Source organism: Pseudorca crassidens, chromosome 5 (genome assembly GCF_039906515.1).
Source record: "Pseudorca crassidens isolate mPseCra1 chromosome 5, mPseCra1.hap1, whole genome shotgun sequence".
Taxonomy (NCBI): domain Eukaryota; kingdom Metazoa; phylum Chordata; class Mammalia; order Artiodactyla; family Delphinidae; genus Pseudorca; species Pseudorca crassidens.
The window spans coordinates 55454662-55482619 of NC_090300.1; the positions used below are offsets into that span (position 1 = coordinate 55454662).

Here is a 27958-nt window from a genome sequence, read left to right on the forward strand (position 1 = left end):
CACACTAATAATAAAAAGGACTTCATGATGGAGTTTGACCATACCACTCATTATTTTATTGAGATAAAGATATATCATAATTGGAGCTGAAAAAAGCAGAGCAAAAATCTCTTTTTATGATGCAGTTAACATTCTCAAAATCTTAGTTCCAGGAATGTAAGCTTTTATCAACACAGTAGCCTCAAATATAATTTTAAATTTAATAGTCACCTATAAGGCCTCAAAAAGCTACATGGAAATATTTCCTAACTTTTCCACAACAGAAGCTCCAAACGAATTCCATTACTGTACACCTGCAAGATGAACAATTATATTTATTACCGTTTTCATTTGTACATTACCAATTTAGAAAGTGTCGCCTTATAGGAAGTCTGGAGAGCCAATGATAAAAACACATGTTTCTTGTAGCAGTGTCAAGCAGGCTGTATTCTCCTTCTAGTTGTTAATAGTGCACATTGACAAAGGCCTGCAGAAGTCTCTGTTCAGATCACTCTTCCGTAGAGTGAAAGGTTTCTTTCTCAGCTCAGGTACTGACATCTCACCTAGGGCTCCTTTCTTGATGCTCTTGGTTTTGCTATTCTGATTTCATCCCCTTCACATTGCTTGCTTGGTATCTTTATGGAATTCTTTTTCTCATTTTCAGTTTTTTCCTCCCTCCTGTTAGTGAGTATGGTCAGAGTTCACCAGTCAGATACACAACCATATTTTAAAGTAGCAGCCTCTCAGTCATGGAGTCCTGTCATTGAACTGTATAGTGCTTGGCATCAGTTCCTAGGCAAGAAGAGTTCTTGAATTCTACTTGCCATCGTCTCACTGTTATTGGGAATAATTTATTAAGAGACCAGTGGCATCCTTGAGACGGTGCTATAGGTTATGTGTCTGTAGCTGTTCAGATTGGCGCTTGCTATGCCCTTTAGTCCAAATTCCACATTGAAAATTGTATCCTGAGACATTTCAGGTTTTAAAGATTATTTTCCTCACTTTTTGCTATGTATTTTCGTGTCATTGCTCCACATCTATCTGACCACTTTTTTTTTTCTCCTAGTGATTGAGGAAAGTAATTCATCAATAATTCCTCTATTATGTTGATTTAAAAAATTTACGTGTTGGGTCCTGGGTTATTTTTATTAGAGTCATCACTTTTATATTAGTTTCCCAGTTCTTACACAGATTGCTTTTTTTGGTTTAATGTTGGCTGAATGTTTAAAAGGAATCAATTTGTAATTGTCAAAGTGTATTTATTCAGTGTTTCCATATAGGGTATTTTGTTATGGAATGACGCCACCAATGCAGAATCTCCTCTGTGTCTGTGTGTGTGTGTTGAGGAAGAGAGAGGAATGAGAAAAATCCAACACATACATACATACAAATAAATAACATTCTGTTTTATAATACTTAGGCATAAGTATGTAACTTTACAATCACAAACATTTATATATTCATTTATTTATACACATACAAAGAAAAGCATATTCCTCTTTTTTTTTTTTTTTTTTTTTTGCGGTACGCGGGCCTCTCACTGCTGTGGCCTCTCCTGCCGCGGAGCACAGGCTCCAGACGCGCAGGCCCAGCGGCCATGGCTCACGGGCCCAGCTGCTCCGCGGCACGTGGGATCCTCCCGGACCGGGGCATGAACCCACGCCCCCTGCATGGGCAGGCGGACCCTCAACCACTGCGCCACCAGGGAAGCCCGCATATTCCTCTTTTAATTGGTAGTTTTATAATTAATAGTCGCATTGAAACAATCATTTTACTGTGAAAGTCAAGAATTTATATTTTTATCAATGATAGGATAATCAGGAATTTGAGTGTTGGAATGGATAGCAATTTCAATGCAGAATTTGAGGCCGTTTTCCAGTCATTGTCATAAACAATTTGGCAAAGAGGTTGCCGAGAGATGATATCATGTAATAACATTTCCCAGAAAAATTATGTGATGAAACAATCCAAAAATATGTGGTTGACCAGCTCAGTGTGGAGTTATGAAATAGGTGTTATTTTATTTTTTTTTAACATCTTTATTGGAGTATATTTACTTTACAGTGGTGTGTTAGTTTCTGCTTTATAACAAAGTGAATAAGCTATACGTACACTTATATCCCCATATCCCCTCCCTCTTGCGTCTCCCTCCCACCCTCCCTATCCCACCCCTCTAGGTGGTCACAAAGCACCGAGCTGATCTCCCTGTGCTATGCAGCTGCTTCCCACTAGCTATCTATTTTTTATTTCGTAGTGTATATGTGTCCATGCCACTCTCTCACTTCCTCCCAGCTTACCCTTCCCCCTCCCCGTGTCCTCAAGTCCATTCTCTACGTCTGCGTCTTTATTCCTGTCTTGCACCTAGGTTCCTCAGAACCATTTTTTTTTTGGTTCCATATATATGTGTTAGCAAACGGTATTTGTTTTTCTCTTTCTGACTTATTTCACTCTGCGTGACAGACTCTAGGTCCATTCACGAAATAGGTGTTATTGACTAGAAATTACAGCTCCTGGTATGTTACAGACGTGCTGGAGGAAAGGGGAGGCAAATTTCTGAAATTCTTGGAGCACCTGTTCCATACACATTTAGTTGGTACTTAAACTGAAACAAATGTGCAAACCCAACACAAGATTAGTTATATCCTTAGAAAAGTGTATTCCTCTTTGCTGGTATAAATGCTAAAAGAACTGAATTGTTTGCTGATATATTTAACTTAGGACACTCGTCCTACTCCACAGATCTTCCTGTCATATCGTGGTATTTAGAGAAAACACATCACCATCGTGTGAGAAACATGATTGCAACATTCTTCAAAATGTAATGTCATTTACAGAGACTTTTCTGTGAAAATTACTGGTAAAAGCGGAGCAGGTAGTTATTACAGTTATTAGTTGCTATCTGTTTACTGAACAATTTGAATTGACAGATGTAATCATGAGATACTTAGATATCATGTCAAGTTTTAGGTACTGAGTGCAGCACATTTATATTGCCACGTGAAATAGATCTTGTTTCCTTTGCAGACAGACTTTTTACAAGTGCAGAGCATTGACTCCTCATTTAGACAAACTATAACATTCTCTGAGTTTAAAGACAAGGGCACTAACTCCTGCAGACCTGTACAACTGTCCGTCCTCAAGTACCCCAGATTTTTACTTGTGCTATCAGGTTCCTTCATTCCTACTGTCATCCTCCCAACCTGGCTGTCAGGAGCCTCCTTCTCTCGTGTTTCTCTAGCCCGATAAGTATGGATTTGTGACTCCAAGAATCTCATTGAAAAGAAAGAATGAACTTGACTGAGTCCAGCTCTCCCCAGATAACTAACTGCGGTCTGCTAGTCCTTGGCAGGCTCTTTCCCTACCTCCTCTCCTCTGCTCTGTTACCCAATGGATTTTTGGTGCTGACTGTTTTTGTGGATATTTAGGACTTGGTCTGTCTGAGTATAGTCTGAATTCATAAGCAAATGCCTAGTGACTGCAACATGAGATACCTCCTGGGAACGGAAGGGGGGAAAGAGGATTGGGTAAAAGGCAGCGAAAAAGCAATCTCAATTCCGGGGAGCAGTAGGGAGTGGTGGGGACTCTGAACTGGACAGCACTTGCCCATCTAAAGGGGGAGCTGCTCTCAGTTTCATTTAATTCCCGTCATTCAGGTCTGCAGCTCAGTGTTGCTAGAACTTCTGGTTTTTAAGAGAAGGCAGAGGTTCATTTTTTTAAACGAGAGATCTCCATTTTTTTTTTCAGCATTGGCTTAATTTTTAACTTTGTGTTTCTGAAGATTTCAGTTATAGTCAAAAGTGGACAGTAATTTAATGAACTCTCATATACCCACCACCCAACTTTTTATTTCCTTGGTGCCTTCTGCTACGCCCTCCCCCAACAGTTATTTTGAAGTAAAGTCCGGTCATCATATTATTTCACCTGCGAACCACATTACCATCATCACACACCCCATGCCCATCCAAAATAAACAAAAATGGTAAATTCCTTCATGTCTTTAAAATCCAGACACTATTCCCATTTCCTCAACTGTCCTAAAAATGAAGGTTTTATTTCTTCAGTTTGTTGTAATTGGAATTCAGATGTGGTTTGAGTATTGTGTTTGGCTTATAGCTCTTACATTTCTTTTAAGCTATAGGTTTTCCCTCCATCCCTTTTTTCTCTTCTTGCAATTTATTTGTGGGAATAAATTTTTTTTTTGTCCTGTAGACTTTTCCACACTGTGAATTAGCCTGATTGTATCCTGTAGTGTTGCTTAATAATGTTCTCTCCATGTTTCCTGTAAAGCAGTGAAGAGGCTTAATCAGATACAGGTTCAGTTTTTCTGGCAGGGATTTTATAGATAGTGGCATGGTCTCTCATTAGGAGTGCATGTCTCTTTTTTGGTGATCGTTGCCTATGTCCTTTAATTCATAGGTGGCAGTAATATTTTAAAACACTATATTCCTTCCCTCCCCCTACACGTATTTTGGGCAAAATACAGTCGATAAGCCATCAGTTGGAGAATTCAACGGATCTGTTAAAGTTCAGGCTGGAACCCTGCCCATGTCTGGAACATTCTGTGATTCATTTTTAAGTAACTTAACGCCCAGTGAACCTGTCCTGATACACGGAAATGATCTTGCCAACTCTCCTGTTTCATTTTCTGTTACCATGTTCCTACTTACAGTGAATGCAAAAAGGAGCGTTTCTGTCATCAGGTTGGGTGAAGAGCATCCTAATGAGAGGTATCTTTTGTTTGGATCAAATATCACGGTGTCCTCCCCTAAGGCAAACAAGTCAAATATCCAGTAAATATGTATCTTACCTTTTACAATGGAAGGTAGGCATGTCTGTTAGGACTCTCGACTTGCATGGCCTCTATAAATATTTTGTGGTGGACTTCAGGTGTATGATTTTTAAAATCCTTTCTCCTCAGTTAGGTCCTATTTTCCATAATGTTATCTGTAGCTGTTATTTATTCATTGGGTAGAGTGAGGGGAAGTGGATTGCAGGATGAATAGGACAGTAGGGAATATAGTATAGCAGTTAGATCTCCATGACTGAGTACAATTGATCCAACTTTCTAGCTGTGTAGCTTTGGGAAATTTACTTCACCTCTCTAGTCTGAGTGTTCTTCTGTCTTTAATGGCAGCTCATAAAGAGTTGTTAAGAATTAAGGACTTGATGTACTTACAAATTCTGAATAGCTTAATCCATGCATCTTCTTTAGGCAGCAAAGATTCCTTTGTTGTCTTTTTAAAAGAGTATGTTTTCAAGGTTTCTTTTTAATGCCCAATATTTAAAAAATGAAAAAGTAGAAAAGAAGATGGTAAAAATCAGCATAATCCTATTTTGTGCTATTTGAAAGGAGTGTAGTTTTATAATAGTGTGTTATATGCTTTTTTTTTCACAGCTTCTCTGGAGAAATCAGGTCCATATGTTGAGTATTGAGCCAGGCATTTTAATGTGCAGAATGCACATCCTTAATCTTGGCTCCAGGTGTAAGAGTTAGATGTTCACATGGATAAACTGTACCTGAACTGTACCATGTTTTTAATGAATTAGAAGAGAGATGCATTTGGCAGTGGCGAGCCTGTTTCTGTGTGTGAAATGTCCTTATTTCTACCTAAATATCTGCAGTATTATCAACAGTTCAAAGATGATATCTACTTTGTTGTTTGTACTTCTACCTCTCTCTCTCAGTTTGTGGACTCTCATCACTGCTTCTTGTCTCCTTTGGCCCAACCGTTATCTGTACTTTTAGCCTTTTTCCAGACAAAGTCAACCAGAGAGTGCCTTGATGGATTTTCGAATATATACTTGGAGGCCATTTTGGGGAATAAGTATATTTCCTTATTGAGCATATTCTTTTCCAGTCAGTAGACTCTGCCTGTCTTAAATGGGGCTGGGTGGCTCTGACAGTTAGTGGGAGGAGAGAACGCATTGAGGCACATCACCTGCTGGGATGATTTTCCCCTGAAAACGCTGACCATAGTTAGGTCAGGACAAGACCAGTAAAGAGGCATAAGGGTCATGGTGTGTACTACATAAGAAGTTCTGTTCTCTGTGGAAGGTCCTGGGGCAAAGCTGAGATAAAAACCCCGGTCTTCTGTGATGGGCCTCTGCCACTGACGGTATTTGTCTGTCTGTTTTCAGGGTATATGCTATGTACAATTCCGTAAAGGGATCCTGCTCTGAGCCGGTTAGCTTCACCACCCACAGCTGCGCACCCGAGTGTCCTTTCCCGCCTAAGCTGGCACACAGGAGCAAAAGTTCACTAACCTTGCAGTGGAAGGTGGGTAGCACAAAGTGGCGGGAATATTCTGAAGTCTGTAGCCATTTGAAACGTTTATTTAGCAGTATTCCAGTTTGGTGATGGTGTTTCATTTTCTGCATAGTGACTGTGTGATATCAAAAGTTGCCGTCTGTATAAAAATTGGGCAAAAGAATGGGAGAGGGAACTGTGAAATCAAGTTTTAGCTTTCTTTTCAGGGTCATGAGCAACACTTTACAAGTGATACAAATACTTAAGACACCTAAATGTCATCACTTTCTGATAGTTTAACTCATTGCAGTAGACATTTGAGGACTTGAGTAAAACATTTTTGTGAAGAAAGATTTAGAGATAAAGTAGGTTTATGGGTCCATTGGCTTCTTTCAGTGGTGACTCTGCAATGTCTAATATTTAAAACTGCCTAGAATGTTTAGTGTTCTAAACTACATTAAGGTTTCATTAATTTTGACTAATTAGGCCTTAGGTCAGTTAGGATTACTAATTATTTTTTTAACATCTGAATCATGTAGTAGTTTTCATGAAATACAACTTTTTGGCTACAAATAACTCTCGTTAAAGAGAGGTCCTTAAAGTAGTATATCATTGACTTATCAGTCACAGTTGTGTGTTTGTAAGAAAATAGTAGATTATGTTATCAATCTCTATAGTAATTATTTCTGTATATTTATACTTTAAAATATAGTTCAAAATGTAAAATTTATAGAGGTAGAGATAATAAAGATTTGTGGTATTGGGGGAAAACACTGATGTGCAGATAAGATGACCAGGGAGATTCCTTATTGGTGAACAAATACTTTGTTCTTTTGTTCTTAGACCAGAGGGTCAAATTTATCTTGGGAGTTGATAAAAGCAGTTGAGAGTAGTGGTTAGCAACAAAGCATGGACTTCTGTAGACCCCTCTTGTAGCCAGTGGCCAACATTGAGTGTGTTATTTGGACAAAGGCAAAGTTGTAGAATCTGAACTATTTTATTTTCCTTCCTGGCTTCCAGGGATAATCCAGGTCAGTGATTCCCTACCTTTTCAGAGTTTTAACACCCAACTGGTCATCATTGTTTAAGTCCTTGGAGCATATACGTCCATTTTAAAATGTGTTCTGTATTTATACATATACGTATGTAAATATATCTTAAGGAAAGAGTTAAAATCCATTTTGTTAGGAAAGTATAAGAAATCTTAAAGATTACCAGAGGGACCCTGGGGTCTCATAAACCTAAAGCTGGGAATCACTGATACGTACTCTGCTTAAAACCTGGATGAAATTCGGGCCTCAGGCAGACCAGCAACTTCTAGAAAAAGATTTCTTACTAGGAGGAAAATGTTTCACAATTTCTTTCTCCCTTTATTTAATTGTAAATCAGAAGCGGATTATTGTTCCATTCAGTTACGTGCAAACTTGAAAGTTCTGGATTCAGTTCAGTTTTCATGTTCTTAGAACAGATTTTCCAATAACGGTGCTCCAGTTGGGGGTACAAGGACAGGGCGACCATGCTCTGGCTGCCCCCCTGTCCTTGAAGCCACCAAGACACTGAGAGAGCTCAGGGCCCTCTAATGTCATCCAGTTAGCGCCAGGAGATAGGGCAACACAAACACCAGGGGCTGTGTCCCCACCCTCAAGGAATCAGGGACTCGGTGGTGGGGCAGGACATCAGAAAGGAATATATGAGCATCATAAATGTAGTTCTTACCTGAGAAATGGGTTCTCAGCTAAAACCTTGATTTTGTCCGTTATTTAGACCTTTAAATGTAACCCTATCCTTTCTCCCAAATCGAGCCCACAAAAGCCTGAAATTACAGTTTAGTAGAACATACATCACTCACGTGTAATTGGGGCTTGGAACTCTAAGATTATATGACTCAGAAGAAAGAAGGAGGAAGGAAGGAAAGGCCAGGGTGAAGAGTTTCTTTATTAATTAACTAATATTTACTGAGCCCTCGATGTTAATACATTTATTATTAACAATAATAATGCAACAGCTACTGTTTACTGACGGCTTCCTGTAACACCGGGGCAGTTTAGTAAGTGATTTACATATATTCTCCCAATTCCTTATCACACCCATCCATTCTTGGAATAAGAAACTAAGCATTGTTATTAAGCAACTTACATCAGACCACTTGTGACAGACAGCCGAGAGGGGCTTCAGTGTAGCTCTGGTGACCTGGCTGCCTTTGCTGGGGGCAGGTCACCACATTCTATGGGGCCCTGGCTCTTTTCCTGGGAAGAGCCAGGCCCAGGTGCGTTTGTGCTTGGGAGACATCATCCTACTACCTTAGTGCTGTGAGTGACTCCACAGTAGCACCCCCTTCTGGCAGCTCTGACCCTACAAAGCACTCTTTTCTCCAGAGTTCTTTACTCCTCTTCCCATTGTCCAAAGCCTGCTTTCTCAGTAAAGCAGATCTCAGCATGCTTTTAGGAGGAAAGCAAATGATGAAACTTCTTTTTGCTAATATGCTAAGGGCTAATTGCCCCTGGTAATCTATCCAGGAGATCCTGGTTTTTCTCATTTTTTAAAAAAGGGCAACCTTAATGCCACAGAAGGCTTTCTAATCTTAAACTCTTAAAACAACAAAAACTGTATGGGGGAAGTTACAAAAATATGGACTTTAGACTCTTGAACCTAGGGTGGGTCAGCTTTATCTTATCAGACCCCAAACAGTGTCTGTGTTTCTCCCCTGTCTTTTTTCTCCTCCACCCTTGAATTTAACATGCCTCTTAAAAGTTTTATCCCCGGAGGAGGAAGTAGGGCACCAGGTGAATGTAAAGGTAGAGGTGGTGGGGAAGGGGGGCTTGGCTGTTCGTGGGGTACAATTTATTAATAGTGGGGCACTCTCTACTAGCTGACTTGTAATAAAATTGGTTTTGTGATAATGTTTGAAGAAGCAAATACAGGAGGTATCCAGGGTTATCCCCTTGCAGGGAGAGTACAGTACTAGCATGGACATTGTATTTGAACCAAGTGGAGAGCTCATAACTTTTAACTGTGAACAACTTTCTCTAATCTCATTTTATTTATTTATTTTTTTAGGCACCAATTGACAACGGTTCAAAAATCACCAACTACCTTTTAGAATGGGATGAGGTAATCATATTTTTATGTTCATCCATCTAAAACACCTTTTAAAAATGAAATTGCTGAACAAATGTCATTTTATTCTTTTTTGAAGATATGCTAAACACATGGAAAAAATAATGTAAGTAGAGAAAAATTTAAACCAATAGTTATTGACTGTGGAAAATGAAGATGGACTGAAGTGTAGTGAATTGTGCATTAAAACATATTTACATGACTTATTTGCAAGACATGCTACTGAAAGAAAAGATAGGATCTTATCTATTTTGGAGACCCTAGTGTCTGACCAAGAATTGACTTATTTGTTATCTTGAGTGCCCAGGGCCAGCCTGCATAGATGGTTTCCATAAGGTAAACCACACTGCAGCCTGGGAAGCCTAGTTTGTTTCTCTGTGGGAGCAGGGCAGGGGAGACGACAGCACCTGGAGGTCTCACCCACCTGCGAGCACCCTACTGGCTAGACCATCCTCGAAGGGGGGTGCCCCCTTTGCTGTTTCTGTCACCAGAGGCCTTGGATGGTATCCGTGGTGAAGTCGTCTTACACTCTAGGCCACTCTCTGCTGAACGGTGACCCCTTGCTTTCCTGGCCTCACTAACACTGCACAGAATCTCAGGCAGGAACACGGGATGCAGAAATCTTCTGTTTCTAAAAAGCAATGATACTATTCTTGTATATCTTAATTCCGTTCATTCATTTACCTGTGTTTTATTCTCTTTCTGTGATCAAGCAAACAGACTAAGGATTTTAAGAATAGGAAATGTTGACTTTGGAGAGTAATGCAAGTTAACTAGTCTTTGTGACTTAAATTTAGGGGCCCTGAAAGATTCAGAACACAGGCTTAGGCAAAAAGCCACTTGTCAAGTGTGGGAAAAATATTTTAACCCAATGTAAAATGAAAACGGATGAAATTCTCATGACGAAATTTTGATGTGGGAAGGGGGCTCTTTGTCACTTTTTGCAGAAGCATATTTTCCCATCTGGGTTGCATCTGAACAGCTAGGGTTCCAAGTTACCAAAGACAATGATCTATTGTTCTTAGGATCCTTGTGAGTAGTTCCTATGTACAGATTGGTGAAATCTCAGACTTAACCAGTATATTTTACAGATTAGGTGGATTTCATTTTAAGGCGGCTTGATTGGAAAGTGAAACCACCCCCTATGGCCCTTGTGGTTGAGGTTTTATATCAAGATAGAGTTTACCTAGTAAAGAGGAGCTTTTTTCCTCTCCATATCTTCTCAGAGCACTGATGAGTGTGTGTGTGTGTGTGTGTGTGTGTGTGTGTGTGTGTGTCTGTCTGTTTGTCTGTCTGTCTGTCTGTCTGTCTCCTGTGTTTTTGGCTGCTTCTCTGTCTTGGACCATGGCTTCATAAGTTAAGTAAGGTCAGTGGGAAACCTCAAGAAAAACCCAGGTGCTGCAGGAAATAGTAATGGTGACTCAGTTGTTGGCCACCTTACCTTTGAATTTGACTTTAAAGTGTCCTGGCATGATGCTGGGAGGAAACATGCTACAGCCTCCCATGAAATGGAGAAGCTCTGTCTGATGATCATTTGTACTCAGTAGGACCCACTATGGACGAGTGACCACAGAATGTGAAGTTGTTTATTTTGGGCCTTCTCCTGCCTTTCCCGTCCTTGCTCTCCTTCCATCTTGCCCTCACTTCCATCCTAATTCTTCTGTCTTCCCCTTTCCTCTTTATATTCCTTCCCACCTTTGAATGCCTGTTGGTGTCGGTTCTGGTGAGCTTTCCTGGAAATTCCAGGCTAATTGACTATAGGCCTTTTGCCAACACAGGAATCCTTTTATGTCCTGTGGCTTAATATTCTTCAAGGAAGAAAATCAAATGTACAAACAGAGAACAACATCTGACCTGCAGCAAGTGAGAGCACGTGAGGCGCTGGCTCTCCCTCCAAAACCTTCTGCTGGTGGTGTCTGAGCCAGGTGCACCTGGTACAAGTCTCCTTCCAGACCGTGCCCCTGGTGGGGCAGGAGAACAGGAGGGGTGTTCAGCTGAAGTTCCTCCCCCCACGCCCAACCCTTTCCACAGCCAGAGCTCGCCTCTCCCAGCCATGCCCTCATGGCCTCTCTGGCACCCAGGGGGCTGTAGAAACAAGCTTAAAGGGCAGAAAGGTGGGTGGGTGCACAAAGGAGCAGATCCCCGCCTGAGAGGGAAGCAGGTATTGTTCAGTCTCGAAGAAGCTTTTGTTCAGGAGTCTCACCCCACCCCATTCCTGCTGTGGCACCTGGTCTGAGAATCACAGCTTGGGGTGAGGTGACCCCATCTACATACATGCACCACGAATGTCTCATCCCATATTTTTATTATATCAGCCCTGGCTAGAGTTCCCAGAATTTATTCTTTTGCTCAATTTTGTTTTAAACATTTATTTCATTAATTTTTATTTTTTTGGCTGCGTCAGGTCTTAGTTGCGGTACACAGGATCTTCATTGGGCACACGGGCTCTTCGTTGTGGCACACAGGCTTCTCTCTAGTTGTAGCATGCAGGTTTGCTTTCTGTAGTTGAGGCGCAGGCTCAGTAGTTGTGGCACGCGGTCTTAGTCACCCTGTGGCATGCGGGATCTTAGTTCCCCGACCAGGGATCGAACCTGTGTCCCCTGCATTGGAAGGCGGATTCTTTGTCACTGGACCACCAGGACAGTCCCTCTTTTGCTCAAATTTTTAATCACCATTCCAATAAAATAATTAGTGTAAAATTCTGAAGGTGTTAGTAAACTAAGAGCACAGGGCCTCAAGTCCTACTGTCAAGTTTCTAGAAAAAGAACTTCATGAATGAAAGAGCAGAAGCAGAGAGGCCAGTGAGTACCTGGCCTTTATTTCTCCTATGACTGGGGATGCTGTGCTGAGTTGACCTTGGGAAAAGCCACCTTAAAATCAAGAGCTAACCGCCTGCTGGTCTCTGAAGGCAGGTGTGGCCCTAATGGGGAACAGAAAACAGAACCGTGAAGCACGGGGCGGGAAGCTAATACACCCTGACTCCTAAATTCATTGTCAATAATGTCAGATCACTGTTCACAGACTTCACTTGGGAATTACTCACTAATAGTTCTGCAAGAGGGCTGGATGCCTACTTTTCTCCGTGAGTAATTGTGCCTAGCCACTCCCATAATTTTTCCATCACTGCAGGAAGTAACTGTGACTATGAGATGGTAATGAGCAACTAAAAATGGAACACACAGGTGTCACTGGCTTTTCAGCTATAGCCACCAGTTTCAGTTTTCTCCTGAAACAGATCAGTTTTCATAACTTGGAAAGGTGTGGCCTTTCCTGGCCACATCCCTTTGTTGGGGTGACTCAGATAAGTGGTAGTGTGAGTTCTACTCTTAGATATTGTTTTGACGCGTGCTCTACAGAAATGCTAACTGGTGCTATTAGCAGCTAGCTCTCAGCACAAACGCAGGTCTCCTAAGATCTCACTGTGAACACGTGGCATGGATTCATGCTTATGTGTTCAGTGACATGGTGTTCACCCAAAGAGAACTGGATTGTTTCTGCTTTGTCTCTATCTAATCAAACAAATAATTTAACCTCCAAGTCTCAGCTTCTCCACTTGAAAAATAGCGTCTGTTATCTCACAGGTAGGTTAAAATCGAATGAGATAACTTGGACAATGACAGATTCTGTGTAATGAGTATTTCAGACCACCTAAGCGCATTGATGTTAAGATCTGGGATAGGAAAAGTCAATTACAGAAGGAGTGTATGAAAGGAATATGACATTTTTCTGTCAGGAACTTAGGCAGGAGCCCTGAGGTTAATAGCTCTGGTTTGAACTAAATAAAGATGGATGTTAGTGCTATATATAGATGCTAATTTGCCATTAGCTTTGCTTCCAGACATGACATGTTGGGAATATACAAAAGAACCAGAAAAATAGCTTTGTGGGAATGTGACTAGTGGAGTTCCCGAGACTCTCCATCACATGTGACTCAGCTAGCCCAAAAAGGAATGTCACATTTGGCTTTCCTGGTGACTAATGAGTGAACGCCACTGTAGAACACAGCAGACCGCGAATGACATAAATACTGCAGAAGTCAAGGGGAGTATACTTTGAACTCAAACAGAAAAGGCCGGCACCAGGTAGAGCCCAGAAGCCCATGGGGAACCATTAGGCAGCCTGGCCCAGGCTCAGCAGCTCCACTGTAGAAACCTAGAGTAGGTGGCAGGCCCCAGACTGTCGCTTTGTGGGCATCTAGTTCCGGAGCAGCCAACCTAGCTCATGTAGAGAAAGAGCTGGCCCCGTAGGAGGTGCTTGGTTCCTGCTTTATTAATCAGATTCCTGTTTAACTTAGGCATTAGTTATATTGATAATCTTTCAAAAGGCTTCTTGGAACGAGTGAATTTGCATGTGGCTTTTCTGGTTAGACAGCCCTTCTTGGAAGAGCTGTAGCATTGGCAAGCAGAGTGACTTACTGACCTCACAGAGCGGATAAGGAGAGCCTCGCCGAGAGTGCAGCTGACGCTGTCTCTGAGGAGCCCTGCTTCCCGAGGCTGCATAGCCTGTTGTTCAGTGGAGAAAACTCGGAAGGCCAGTGCCTACTCCCCAGCCCATCGCCGATGCCTGGCTGAAAGTCAGGGGAAGGTGCCACTTGCCCAGGCCCACGAGCTCTTTGCCCATTCTCGGGGAGTGCCCTCTTGGAGATTGGAGAGTGGGGTCCCAGGTTCGTTTGTCATTTGTCCATCAAAAACCATATTTTACGTAAGGGCCAAATCAGTGACCTGGCAGAATGACAGTGTTTTGCCACGTCACAGATCTTTACCACCTCCATGTCAAAGGGTGGTTTCTGAGGTCCCAGGGAACAGCTTCCTCCACTACAGCCCCTATGGAAGGAAACTAGGCAAGGAAGGATTTAATAACTCAGAGAAGTCCATAGGTATCAAAGAACTGAGTTAAAAGGAGCCCTCTCTTTTAGGGACCCCGGACATCTGCACACCGGAAGCAGATTCTCCGTGCTTTTTACCATTTGTCATGTGTACAGGAGGGGGTTATTATGTGTTAGGGCAGCAGACTTTGTGGGGAGCTTCCAGCTGAGGCTATATCACATATGCGCATCTTGGTCCTTGGCACCTAATTTATCAACTCATTTGTCCTGCTTGTTGGTTGCCAGCTAGAGGATGGCCGCCTTGGGCCTTGGCTAGGTGGGTGAACTGAGCCCATCCGTCCCTTGGTTCATCCCTTGTATAGGCAACCTGCTCTAAAATCACCCCCTTCCCTTCACTGGGATAGTCCCAACACATTGATCCTATCAGAGCACTCGACATCAGGTGAACCTCCGTATTTGGAGAGATATATAAGCACATTATGTTTGTTTGTTTTAAACCAGAGGAACATCCTTGACTATTTCAGATAGCCAAGCCTCTCCCACTAATATAAAAAACTAGTGTGCCAGGGGATAAAATGCATGCAGTATTTATTTAGTGACATGCAGCCACAAACTACGCTACCCCCTTTTCTTACCTTTGAAAATTCCTCTGTGCCAGAGTGGTCAGTTAAATGAAAGAGGCATCACTGAGGGGAGAGTGAGGTTTGGTGCAAAGAACTTTGGAATCCACCCAGATGTGGAGTGTCCCCACCTCCCTGTTATGAACCCCTTCTTATATATGGCTATGCTGAACCCATACATGCTTTTATATCTCAAGCCAACATTTATATTTGATGTTGCCTAGGGTCGGCCAACGCTGGTACAGCTTCTAAATATAGATGTACTAGCAGACTAAATCTTCGAGCCTGGTAGTAGTTCAGTTGGCCAGTGCAGCCTTATTTTTTTATTTGATTTATCGTTGATGTTTCTGACAGGTTGAGCTATGCTGTTACAGAGAGTGCCCAGCCCAGAATCACTCAGCCCATGTCTGGATCCAGCAGCCATGGGCCACGAGCACATGACACCTGACAACCAAATGCATGTTATTTATTTAGCAGGCAGTTATCAAACATGGTAAGAGCAGCTTGGGAAGGCAACAGGCATGGCTGTGAAAGAACCTGTAAGAGAAGGAGGTCAATAAATCAAGAAAACATCAGGAAGAGTACAAGCCACGTGACCACAGGGCACCCTGGTGTTGGCCATTCTCATTTTCTTGTGCCAGCGAGCAGGAAGGATCACTTCCAATCTGTTAATCTGAAGGCAGTTGAAAATATCAGCCAACTTCATCTCGTAGTACCAGTGTTGGAAATACCAGCTTCCAAGATTGTTAGTGCAGTCCAGGGGAACTGGAAATGTCAGCCAGAGAAACCACAGCAACCTCAGTCTACAGAATTACTCCCGGCAAGAAAATACTGTGGCCTGAATTAGTTGGAGTATGCGTGAGTTGTATGTATAGAATTGGCCATAGATGCGTTAAGTTCCTTAGCAGGAAACAAACCCATTTTAAGGATTCATCTTCCCAAGCGGTGAGGACAACGTTATGAAGATACTAAGTTTATAAAGAAGGAAAACAGATTTGAAAAAAATATTTTTGTTTGTTTTCAGTTACATAGTTTTACAAATTAACAACTACTTTTAAACATTTTAACTTTAAAAATTAGTTGGCATGTTATGAAATAAATACTTTTTATATACTTAGATTCCATTTTTCAAATAGGCAGACCTATCTGTAAATTGATTTATCCACTGGAACTTTATTCCATTATGTGTCATAAACAGATACCAAACAGAGGTAGAAACACGATTATATGCGAAGGTCCTTTGAAAGGTTATTTAATTTGCTCACTCCTGAGGCTTTAGGCTATGCAATACCTAAACTGCCCAAAGACCTTTGCATGTCTGTATTTAAAAATATTCCCAGGGTTCTCTACAACTTTGGGGATAGCATTATTAAAAATTTTAATTCTCTCAAATGTCACTCTGTAAAATGAAGTAACTGCATTGCCATTGATTAACAATTTTGGTTGATCTTTGTCTTATAGGAATCTTGTTACATTTTTAGCTTCTACAGAAATAATTTTTAAGATCTATTCAGAGAGGCCTTACTTTGTTGGACGCTTTGAGGGAAAAAGCATGTGTTAAGTGCATGTAGAAAATAGAAGCCTTTATCCAGGCATACTTTAAACATTGGTTTTGAGTACGAGCATGCACACTTCTGCTCCCTTACCTCCTGGCTATTTATAGTACAGGAGGAATTTATAAAAGTTCACTGAAAAACTTCATATTCTAGACATCTGTGGACATCAAAATAAATGACTGTAATATTGCATAACAAATTACCTCAAAACGTAATGCCTTAAAACAGTCACTTTCTTATCTCATGGATTCTGGGTTGGGAATTTGGACAGGGCACTGGAGGAGTAGCTAGCCTGTGTTCCACAATTTCTGGTGGTTCAGCTGGGAGGGCTCATTGGCTGGGAGCTGGAGAACCTTCTGGTGGGGTCCTCACTCAACAAATCTAGTGGTCACTGCAGGCTGCGGTGGGACCTCGTCTCAGGCTCCCTCAGAGCATGGCAGCCTCAGGGGAGTCAGAATTGCGAAAGTGAGCATTCCGGGGAAAAGACAGAAACTTCATCATCTTTTCAGACCTCACCTTGGTAGTCACACAGCTTCATTTCCACTCCATCTGTCAGTTACAGTCACGAGCCCATGCACATTCGAGGGAAAGGGTCATAGGCTTTGCTCCTCACTGGATGGAGAATCAAAGAACGTTTGGACATGTTTAAAATCGTCACCGTGTGACATAAAAGGTTCTCTTGACTCTCGTAGTACATTCATCTTTTTCCCTTTATCTTTGTGTAGCACATACAGTGTTTTAGGTACTATGTCCTAAGACTTATATGCAAGGGCATGGACTTTGAAAGTACAGCATAACTCTTTTCCTACCCCTGCTCTCCTCTGAGTGTTCTGGGAAGAGGGGAAGGAAGACAGATGTGCCCCAGAGATGCAGTGGTAGGATGGGACTCAGACCCTGTGGCCAGCGCGGCTCGCTAGCCGAACACGGGGTGTGACTCAGCGGTGCACAAACCCGGCCCTTCTCACTAAACAGATGGGAGAGATTACTGCTGTTCCCTCAGTGATAAGGAAAGGGAACCCATGAGAAAAACTGCTTTCCTGCCAATTAATGTCTCTGCCTCATTGTTGTACTACATGTGTCCTCTTCCTTTGGGCGACTCACAGGAGGTCAGCAAAGTGCTCCCTCCCCCCTTTTTTGAGGGGATAATATATTTATAATCTTATTTAAGAGCTAATTTAAAATTTTAAACTAGATTAGAAAGAAAAATACTCAAGTAGGTAGTAAAAGGGCAGAAGATAAAATGAGAAAATAGAGAATATATTCCTTAAAGTATTTTAAACCTTTTATTTATCATTTATCCCCAAATTTCATTTTAAAGAGTGAAATAATGCTTGAGAATATCTTTGTCCCTGAAGTTTATATTAACTCATCCTGAAAAATGTTTCCAAGGGTGAGTCACTGTCTGCTGTGTAGCCACATGGGTTACATTCTACACACTCCCCCGTGCTCTCTTCTCTCACCCCTGCCTCTCTAAGGTTGGGTCCTTTCACAGTCTGGCGAAAAGTTGACATTCTTCAGGGTAAAGCAGGAACTTTGTAGGACCTAAAAGAACATCCGGACTCTGATTATCATTAGGAGTGGTGACCATATGTATGACCCTTCTGCAAAGGGAGTGAGGATGAGGATGGAGCAGGGACACATGTGGGTGGAGTATGTAGCTTTCTGACTGTGGTAAGGCTGCAACTCGCCCCCGAAGGTGGTGCCCCTGCTTCACTCTGTGAATCTAGGACTGAAAAGAAGCATTTGTTCACCAAGGACCAGATAAATGAGACATCCAGACTAGGCCCAGTGAACTCTGTGGTAAATAGAGTTGCAGTGGCATCAGGGAGTGGGCTGCCTGGTGGCATGGAGGTTAAGCTGACCAGTGGGGTCTAGGACGTAGATAATACGCAGTGTATTTTTGTTCAATGGTAAGAGAGGTGATAGAGGCAAAGCAGGGGACCTCAGGACTGGGGCAGGACTAATCTGATATACGCTGTGTTCAGGATTCAGCTGCTGGCAAATCGAGCACTTTTCAAGCACTTTTAACCAGAATCGGAGGACAAGCACCCTGGACCCTGGGCAGAAAACAATTCCATTTGTCTCAATGCCCAGGCTGGCGAATGTGTGCTCTCAGGCTAGGTCTAGGTGCGGGATGATGGCAGATTAGCGAGAACTGTGAATTCTTTTGAGCGAGAAGAGGAGCACAGCTGAAAAAGGAAGCAGCTGGGTTTTTAATGCCTCACTCCCTGCCAAAGTGAGCACCTTGAGCTCTGTTAACACACAGTTGGTTTGTATTCCAAGATTTCTTCACATTCTAGTAAAGATTAACCTTGTCCTTGAATGAACCCAGTGTATGCAGTAGAAAAAATTATTTGGGCATGCCCAAGATTATGAAATGGAAACAAGTCGGGGAACCCTGGAAATCTGCCCTTTTGGGCTTGTGGACACTGGCAGTAGCAAGTTAGTCCAGAACACGCTGGGGCTTCATGTCCAATGAGGTCAGTAGTCCAGTGGCTAGGTCTGCTCCAGGATGATCAAGGGTGTGGGCTTCCAGCCTCCTCTCACCTCTTTCTCTAGTTGGGGTGAAGTTTTTGTTGCTTCCCCGGGAGAACAGGAACTCAAGTGCTCATCTTAGGGAGGTTCTGATCCTGACTGCTCCCATGCTGCACGTCCATCATCCCCCAAGATGCAGAATCAGGGTGCTACTGGGCATCCATACCTCAGATCTTGGAGACCAGCCGACTCCTAGACCTTTGGAACCCCCCTCTATGTAACACCCCACAAGTAGCCTAGCAGCAGTAGCTGACCAGGACAAGGCCTTGGCCACAGGTGTCCCTGCTGCCTGTGTTTGACCAGATTATTGATGGCAATGGCCCTACAAAGTGTCGAGAGAGATTATGCATTTCCATTAGGACCATGTTTTAGTAGGAGATTTTGCATGAAGCTAACTTTAAATTATTAAAAAGTAAGTTGTCTTTCCAAGTAAAGCGGTTATGTCTCAGTAATCCTGTGTACTTTAAATTAGATTTTATTAAAGGAGGGAACATGCCATAAATTATAATATCTCAAAATCATTTGGAGCCACGCTACCTATCAAACATGGAAGTTGTGATTTACCATTTGTAAAACTTCAGACAGTAGTGGCTTGGACATATTTAATTTCTGATAAATAACGATAAACATTCACATTATCACTCCTGTCGTTTCTATCAATCTTTTAGCCTTCTAAAGCATTATCTTTTTTTTTTAAACCCTATCCATTTCTGTCGACAAGAAGAGCTGCATAATATTTTATTTATAAATGCTGTCTGCAACCTGGGATCACACTTGGTTTACAAACAGATTCTTCACATCGCCTGTACCTTTGAACATGTACTTACTCTAATGCCAAGACTAAAGCCATTTGAGAGCCTGGCCTGGGCTTTCACGGATGAGCAGGGGGACGCGGGAGCCATCCCACACTGGCGTTCTCCGTCTTCACCTGCTAACCTCTTAGCCGTAGATTACCTCTGCACAGCAGCGACTCTCTGAATATTAATTTCTTTCTTCTCAGATATCCCTTTTATATTAAACTCCATGTCATCCACGAGTATTTTCAAGCTTCTCATGTCCGAAATACTTAGTTAACCTACTCCCACCCCCCTTTTTTTGTTTTATACTCAGTGACTTCTAAAAATTCACCAATAAGCTTTACTTTTTTAACTCTGTGACATAGTTGTACTCTTACCCCCTTCAGCTTCTACAAATACTGTTCCTAAAACTTCATTCTGAAGTTCCAGCAACTCTGGGTCATTCTCTGTGTTCCTGAGGTCCATGCACATAGTTGTATATCTTGGAAGGTATTAAGATGGAAAATTTGGCATGATTTATCTAAGCAAGTTGGAGTTCATTTAGTAATTGTTCTTGATACTGAAGTTGAAAAAAAATTTTTTTAATGTTACCAATATAGGAAAACATCTTGAAGGTCACAGAATGCCTCTGTCCCCATTCTTTAGTGAGCCCCAGTGCTCTGGCCCCTCAAAATAAAAGTCTAGTTTCCATCAGTGATGCCTCCCCACTCTTTTTTTCTCATTTAAACCACAGCCCGGTTTTCACCAAAGTAAAGCAAATCAACCTAGTAAGGAACAGGCTGCTTTTATTTACTGGCTGTAGTTCTAAGCACGAGAAATGGGCAAAGGAGACCAAACAAAGAAATAGGAAAAATGAGGCATTGAAGGGGAGCCAACATTGGGTTTGGAAGGGATGAGGCTTCCATGGCAGCAGGATGTGCCTTTCTTGCACTGTTTACTCTGAGCTCAGAAGTAGTGGAGGAAAGAAGGTAGATCACGCTACTGCCTGAAATGGATACAGAACATACCAGGGCATGCAGCGCCTAGAGTGTAATCAGACACTGGATGTAATTATGCAAGTGTATGCTAAACGGGTTTTCTGTGAATAAATTGTCTGCAGCAACCTTAACACTCAAGGTTAAAGTAAGCATAAGGGCGTGATTTGCAAGTCACAGGGTGACTTTGCTGAAGTAGCCGCTGAAAGACATTATGTTTGACTGCCTGCCCACCCCACTCCCCATTTTCCATAGTTGCACCTGAATGTACTTTGAACCCTTGATAAAATGAACTTTGCATCTTAAGGACTGTTAGGGCTTCTACTCCCTTCCTTGGAAAAAGGGTACCACCTTGCTTGTGAGGGGAGAGTTGGGAAGAGTTTGAGGATGAATGTGGCATGGTGGTTTTTAATCTGTTCAACCTAGTGATACTTCAAGCTAGTTGTATATTTATTTTTAACTAGACTTCACCTGGAATGTTTCTTTCAGTAGTAAGCATTTGGAGGCCTGCTTTAAGGAAGGAAATGCTTAAGTTTGCTTAGAAGAAAAATGTGCTTTCTTTGTTTTTTTATGTAATAAATTGAGAATTTCAAACATTCCTGGAAGTCCTGGGCCCGGCTGTCTGATTAAAATGCTAATTCATCCAGTGTTAGCATGTGGTTTTCTTCTGGTAAACATAGATAAAATACTGTGGATTATGGGTATGAAATATTCTAGAAAACTGCCGATGTGAGTATTCCATGGCTCTGAGCATGGCACAGCATAGTTAAGTTATGTTTTTGTTTTTGTTTTCTTACTTCTATTAAGAGAACCCACTGGAGTGTTTTCTTTTTCCTTCGAGGAGTTTGAAGCATCACGTAAGGCTAGGAATGCATTAAAATATGTTTCCAGCCTCATAAGAAACTTAAGAATGGCTGTAATATGTATAGATGAAGTGCTTGTCAGACATTCAGTTCAACTCTGCAAGCCTTGATAGAGCTCCCAGATTGTCCAGAGCACTGCCTTGAGGAGACCAGATGTGGACAAGATGAGTCAAAGGCATGCGCCCAGTATTTAGGGATGAGTAGACAAACAGCTCACTAGCCAGAATGTACACGTGTGGGCTTGGGGGCTGCCACAAGGCGGGAGAGGAGAGAGAAGACCAGGGAGGACTTTCTGTGGCTTGCAGAGCTGCGTAGCCTGGTCCTCAGGTGCTGGGCCATCTGGGGGTGGCTGTGCAGCTCCAGAGTTAGCAATCCTGTGAGGCTGCAGACTCACTCCTATGAGTCAGATCAGGCAGTTTGACCAAGTAAGGAAGAAGATCTGAGAAATCGTGATCCTTCACTTGAGCACTGCCTTGTGCCTGAAAGGGCCTTTTTTATTTTGTTGACGAAATACCACAAGGACCGTGCATTATCCCTCTCGGTAACACAGCTTTCTGTAGTGCCTTTGTGTTAGGGATGGCATTTCACTGTATAGCACTTTCCTTCTCTTGGTTTTGTCCATCCAAACTAGGAAATTAAACAGTTGTTCAAAATATTCCTTCATTCTCTTATTATGTTTTTTTAAACTTCTTTGCATTGTTTCGCTGTTTCAGGGAAAAAGAAACAGTGGTTTCAGACAGTGCTTCTTTGGGAGCCAAAAACACTGCAAATTGACAAAGCTGTGTCCGGCAATGGGGTACACATTCAGGCTGGCTGCTCGGAATGACATTGGCACCAGGTATGGCGTTTCCTGGTCCTCATGCCTTTAAGCGTCTGTGTGGTGTTTCTGAGTCTTCTGTCGCGTTGCCAAAAGGCGCAAGGTCGCCTGCTGCCTCCACACCGAACCAGTTAGAGATTTTCTGAAAGGGAATCCTAATCAGAGGCTAGAAAGCCCCTTCTGAGGTGATAAATGCCACTGTGTGGCCTCTTTGCAGCCTTGCAGGCTGTAATGCAAAGGCCCACTAGGGGTCTCTGAGAATCAGGAGGAAGGTAACTACAGATTTTGAAAGGAATCCTCTGGGGGCTTTATTTTTTTCAGGTTGTGTGCCTTTTCCTTTCATCACTTTAGCAAGCTACTCATTCAGTTGCCTTTTTTCAACTGTGTCTGAGTGTTTGCTGATACAAAGAAAGAGTTGCTGGGCCGTCCATTGTTGTCAGCCCGGGCAGATACTCACAGGACTGGAGAAAATCTGGACTGGGTAGGACACACGGCTTGCCTCCAAGCTGCTAGAGAAAGGCAAGAACAGGTTTATAGTGGAGCATCAGTGGATTAAAGGTGCTCTGAAAAGACCGTATTTCAGTTGTACTTCTTGGGTAACTGTTGATTAAGGGAAAAATCTTTTTCTTTATCACTGATTGTTGAAAATCTTCTTAAAGGTTCAGCACACCATTGGTCCCAACCGTTTTTCCAGCCTAAAGAACTTCTTAAGACCACAAGGTTTACAGCCCTCCTTCCCTACCCATGACAGCCATTGTATTTTTAGAGTGCACTGGTTGAACGGTCATAATGATAAAGGCTTCTACAGTTCAAGAATTTGTAAATGAACTAGAGGCGTCTACAGACATTTGGAAAATAGCACCATATATATTTGTAAAACATTTATTTTATCAGTAGACAGTTATTTGCTCTCACATGGATTTGAAGGCTCCTTGGTAGCTGTGGCTCATAGCTTGTCACCATCACCGCTGTGCTGTGCTTTCTCCTGGGTGCTTTCGGGGGGAAGTAAATTTTTAAATCTGTTGTCCTGTAACATGGCATGCTTTTCCAGTAGCAGACCTAAGCAGAGCAGTGCAGGGGGCAGTGGGGTGGATTGGGGCAAATTGAAGTTGTGGTAGGGAATATCCCATAAAGGATCCTTGCCTTCCTTTGCTCAATGAAACTGTCAGGCCCCAGACTTTCCCACCCAAGCAAGTTGCGCAGCAGGTGGGCTTATCCCTGCTCTTCTGAAATGCCGAGACCCCGCCCGTGCCCCTAGGCGTGTCTCACCGGGTCTGTCTCTCTCCAGTGGGTATAGCCAAGAGGTGGTGTGCTACACGTTAGGAAACATTCCTCAGATGCCCTCTGCACCAAGACTTGTTCGAGCTGGGGTCACATGGGTCACACTGCAGTGGAATAAACCAGAAGGCTGTTCACCTGAGGAAGTAGTCACCTACACCTTGGAAATCCAGGAGGACGAAAACGTAAGTCTGGCACATTTTATACCCTCGTGTGTGTTCGGTAAAGTCAGTTTTATCATAACTACAGGATGCACTGGTGAAATTAGATTCGCTGCCTAAATTTGAAACCAAGCCTTAATTTCTACCACTGTAACCACTAGCAGAAACCTGGCCTTCCCACAGTCTTCCCCATCCAAGTAGATGGCATCCCCGTGCTTTCATTTGGGGAAGCCAGAAACCCGTGGGCTCTTCCTTGACTTCATATATAGTCAGTCAGCAAAGCCTTTCAAAGCTCCCTTCAAAAGTTACCCAGAAATCTGACCGTTTCTCAGCATCTGCACAGCTACTACACTTCTTGAACCACCATCATCTCGCCCCTGGGTTATGGAACGGCCTCTTAAGTATTTTCCCTACTTTCATCCTCACTACACTACAGTCTGTTCTCCACACGAAGCCAGAGTGATCCTGTTAAATACAAATACGGGCATGTCAGTGCTCTGCTCAGAAGCCCTCCCATCTCAGTGCCTTCCCTTCTCTTCCAGAGGGAAAGCCAGTGCTCTCACAGTGCTTTCCAGGTCCTCCACATTCAGGGTCTTCGTTCCTGCCCTTGTTCCTGCCACTGTAGTCTCACTGAGCGTACCAGCTGTGCCGTCCCGCCCCACCTTTGCAGTTCTGGTGCCCTCTGGCTCTCATGCCCCTTCCGATATCTTTGAGTTACTTCCCTCATTTCCTTCAGGTCTCTTCTCACATGTCACTTCTTTGGACGACCCTTTCCTGACCACCCTGTAAAACAGCACTGTCCAGGAGAAGTTTCTGTGATGATGGAAATGTTCTGTATCGTGTGCTGTCCAATAAGATAGTGCCTAGCCACACGTGGCTGCTGAGCCCTTGAAATGTGGCTGTAAGCCCAAGGAACTGAATTTTTAATTGTATTTCATTTAAATTGGAGGAGCCATATGTGGCTGCCTTAAGGAGCCTGCAGAGCTGGCCTTCCCACAGCCTTCCCCATCTGAGTAGATGGCATCCCCATGCTTTCATTTGGAAGCAGTGCTTCCTAGCTCCACCACTCCATCCTCTTACCCAGCTTTACTTTCGTCTCACAGCACTTAACACCACACAGCATGCTTCATGTTTGTCTGTAGGTTTTTTTGTTAATTGCTTTCTCTGGCTATTATGTCAGTTTGTGATGGGCAAGACTTAACTCTGTTCTTGGGCAGTGCTAAACCCCTAGAGCGTGGAAGAGAGCCTGATGCATAGAAGGTGCTCCGAGATGAATGCGTGGGTGGATGGATGGATGTGTGCATGACTGAGAATATTATTGAATGAATTCTGTACAGTCAGCTTTCAGTAGGATATTTATCCCGTTGAAGGGTTATGTCTTCCCCATCCAAGCTCTGCTTTCCCCCTTGTCCAGAAGAGGACACTGTGTCAGAAACCCCAGCCAGTGGATTGCATAGCACGTTGCAGCTTGACAGTAAGGATCTCCGTACAAGAGCCTTTTTTCATGACGACATTGTTAGATAATTTTTTTAACTACATAAGCTTCGTTAATTTGGTGGTTAAATTCATTGTTTAAAATGCTTATTGAGTAACCAGAAAAATTTGCTCTGTGAGAAAAGTATATGGTGACATCTATTCCAAAGCAAATTTACACTCTCTCAAAGAGAGAACATTGTTCTCATTCAGATTAGTGTTAGTCTCCCAATAAAAGTACCCAGATCCAGGACAAATTATGATGTGATAGAGTTAAATTTTTCCTAAAGCACTGTGGGATTCTGGCCCTCTTTCTGGTGTAGCTGCCACACTTCTGGCCCGCTGGTGATGCTGGAAGGAGGCAATATAAAAATCCTACAGACAAGGTATTTAACGCCCAGATTTTATGATACTGATGTTTCTTTCTGGCTTTGCCTTTTCAGGATAACCTTTTCCACCCAAAATACACTGGAGAGGATTTAACCTGTACTGTGAAAAATCTCAAAAGAAGCACACAGTATAAGTTCAGGGTAAGTCAGTCATTTTGGTACCTGAACTGCTTAAAAATGAAGCTGTTTTATGTTTCATCCCTTGACCATTTTAAATCTCCTGTACAGGTTAAAAGATTTTTAAGTTCGCTGCGCTTTACACTTTTAAGGTAACATCTGTAAAATACACACCCAACTTTAATTTTAAAACCCACTTTTGAGAAAGAAACCTGTTGCCGTAATGTGCTGTAATAAATTGCATCACAGCGTGGCCAGATGCCCTTGCCTGGGAAGACCCAAACCGGGTGCCCAGCGCACCTGTCTCTCACCTGCACGTCACACCTTTCTATTCACAGTTTCTTCTTTTAATCAGATTTCCCTTTTCTCTGTCGCCCTTTGCTCTTTTGCCCATTTTCTTTTTCTCAGCCGTTTTCCTTTTGCTCTTCTGTTACCCACCCCCTCCCCACTTGGGCTCTGCGTTGGGCGACGTTGCGGCGAATCAACTCTTTGCGACCTCGTTAGGAGAGAAGGGAACAGCAGGCTGCCTTGTGTGCTGCCCGCTGTTTGTTGATTCTAGCCCAGCGCGGTGTTTTCTAGTGTGACAGTGTGCCTTCTGGAGAGATGCGGTTGTCTTCTGATTCCCCCTTTCCTTCTCTGAATTTGTGAGCCAAACCATGTTATTTAACACGTAGTAGTCACTCAGTAAATAGTTGTCGGATTATCCAGTGGCATGTGTAACTATTGAAGGAAAATGATAGTTTTTGATATTTTTAAAAATCCTTGTTACTCGATGCTGGCTGTGAGATCATAGGTATACTGCTAGCATTTCTCCACAAGGTGGCATTGCCCTACTCCTAAATAAGCAAGGTTATTTTTATCTGCTTTTCCTCCATGTTTTCCTTCCACAAAACACTGTGAACTGGGTGGTGACATACTAGTTTTGTTTTGTCTTCTTGAAAGGGTAAAAATATCTTTGGCTAAAACCTACCTTGTTATTTTATTTTTAATTGTTAATAGCTAAACTGTATAGAAAATAAGTACTCCATTAAATAAACACTTATAAATTAGTAGTTTGAGACTGTGAGAGAGAGAGAGAGAAAGAGAATATGTGAGTGTGTCTGTCTGTGTGAGTTTATGGATACCTTGATCTTGCCATATTGAAAGTCACTACTGGTTTAAGACCTGATATCTAAAGCACATTAATGTTTTTTCGGTTGTGTTATAGCTGACTGCTTCTAATATGGAAGGGAAAAGCTGCCCAAGTGAAGTTTTGGTTTGTACAACGAGTCCTGACAGGCCTGGACCTCCTACAAGACCCCTCATTAAAGGACCAGTTACATCTCATGGTTTTAGTGTTAAATGGGGTATGTTTTGTTGCTGTTGCTGCTGCTGCTTTTTTGACAGGTTTTTAAAAACTTGATTAATTTCAGTAGTGACAAACCAATAAACAAACAAATCATATTATTTGAGGGAGTTTTACACGTTTGAAATATATGTATGAGAAACATCCTGAGAATTCTACAAACTCGTAAAATTGACAATTGTAAGAGCATTTCATTTACTTTATGATTTTCCTGTAAGACACATTTTTTCTCCTATAGTTTTAATGTATTATTGATTTGAATGTGGTAATCTCTGAATATATTTCATTCTTCAATAGCTTGCCCTTAAAAATGTAGCAATATTTAATATAAAAATTGATGTATAAACTTAGTATTAAAAATAAATTTCAAAATTTAGGTAAGTCATATTAAATTTTACAGAAGTTTAAGTTACAGTGAATTAGGAAGACTAGTTGTTTGTATATCTTTGGAAGTCTTGGAATTCAGAAGGTTTTCATATTGAAGTTCATCATGGTATTTGTGGGGATCTGGTAGAGGGTTTTGTGGCTCACCTGCATGGATTATTTCAGTGAAATGAATGCCATTAGAATGTTGATAACATTTGCAGCTGTATGTGAAACATAATATGCATGATTGTCACTAATGTCATACAATAATAGTAACTACCAAACAGGCAAAAAAAAAAAAAAAAAAAAGAAATCTAAAATAAGATTTTACCTGGCAGTCAAGTAATGTAAAGGGAATTTAAAACATTATTAAATTGTTATTGGAGACCAACCACTGAGACATATAACTGCTTCAAGTTATGTGGTAATTTTGAGGCAGAATTATTCCCTATAAGATGGATACGATTAAGAGAAACAAAAAATCTAGGTGTGCTTTTTG

At 42.1% G+C, this 27958-nt stretch overlaps 1 protein-coding gene across 3 annotated transcripts in view; it reads left to right on the forward strand.

The window, feature by feature from the left end:
* Positions 1–27958, forward strand: part of FNDC3B (fibronectin type III domain containing 3B) — a 358179-nt gene that overhangs the window by 268678 nt on the left and 61543 nt on the right. For all 3 annotated transcript variants that reach the window (XM_067738062.1, XM_067738064.1, XM_067738065.1), the window contains exons 10-15: positions 6118–6256; positions 9284–9337; positions 22227–22351; positions 23619–23793; positions 25686–25772; positions 26956–27094. In XM_067738062.1, coding sequence (XP_067594163.1) covers positions 6118–6256; positions 9284–9337; positions 22227–22351; positions 23619–23793; positions 25686–25772; positions 26956–27094 — 719 coding nt within the window. The remainder of the gene's footprint in view (positions 1–6117; positions 6257–9283; positions 9338–22226; positions 22352–23618; positions 23794–25685; positions 25773–26955; positions 27095–27958) is intronic.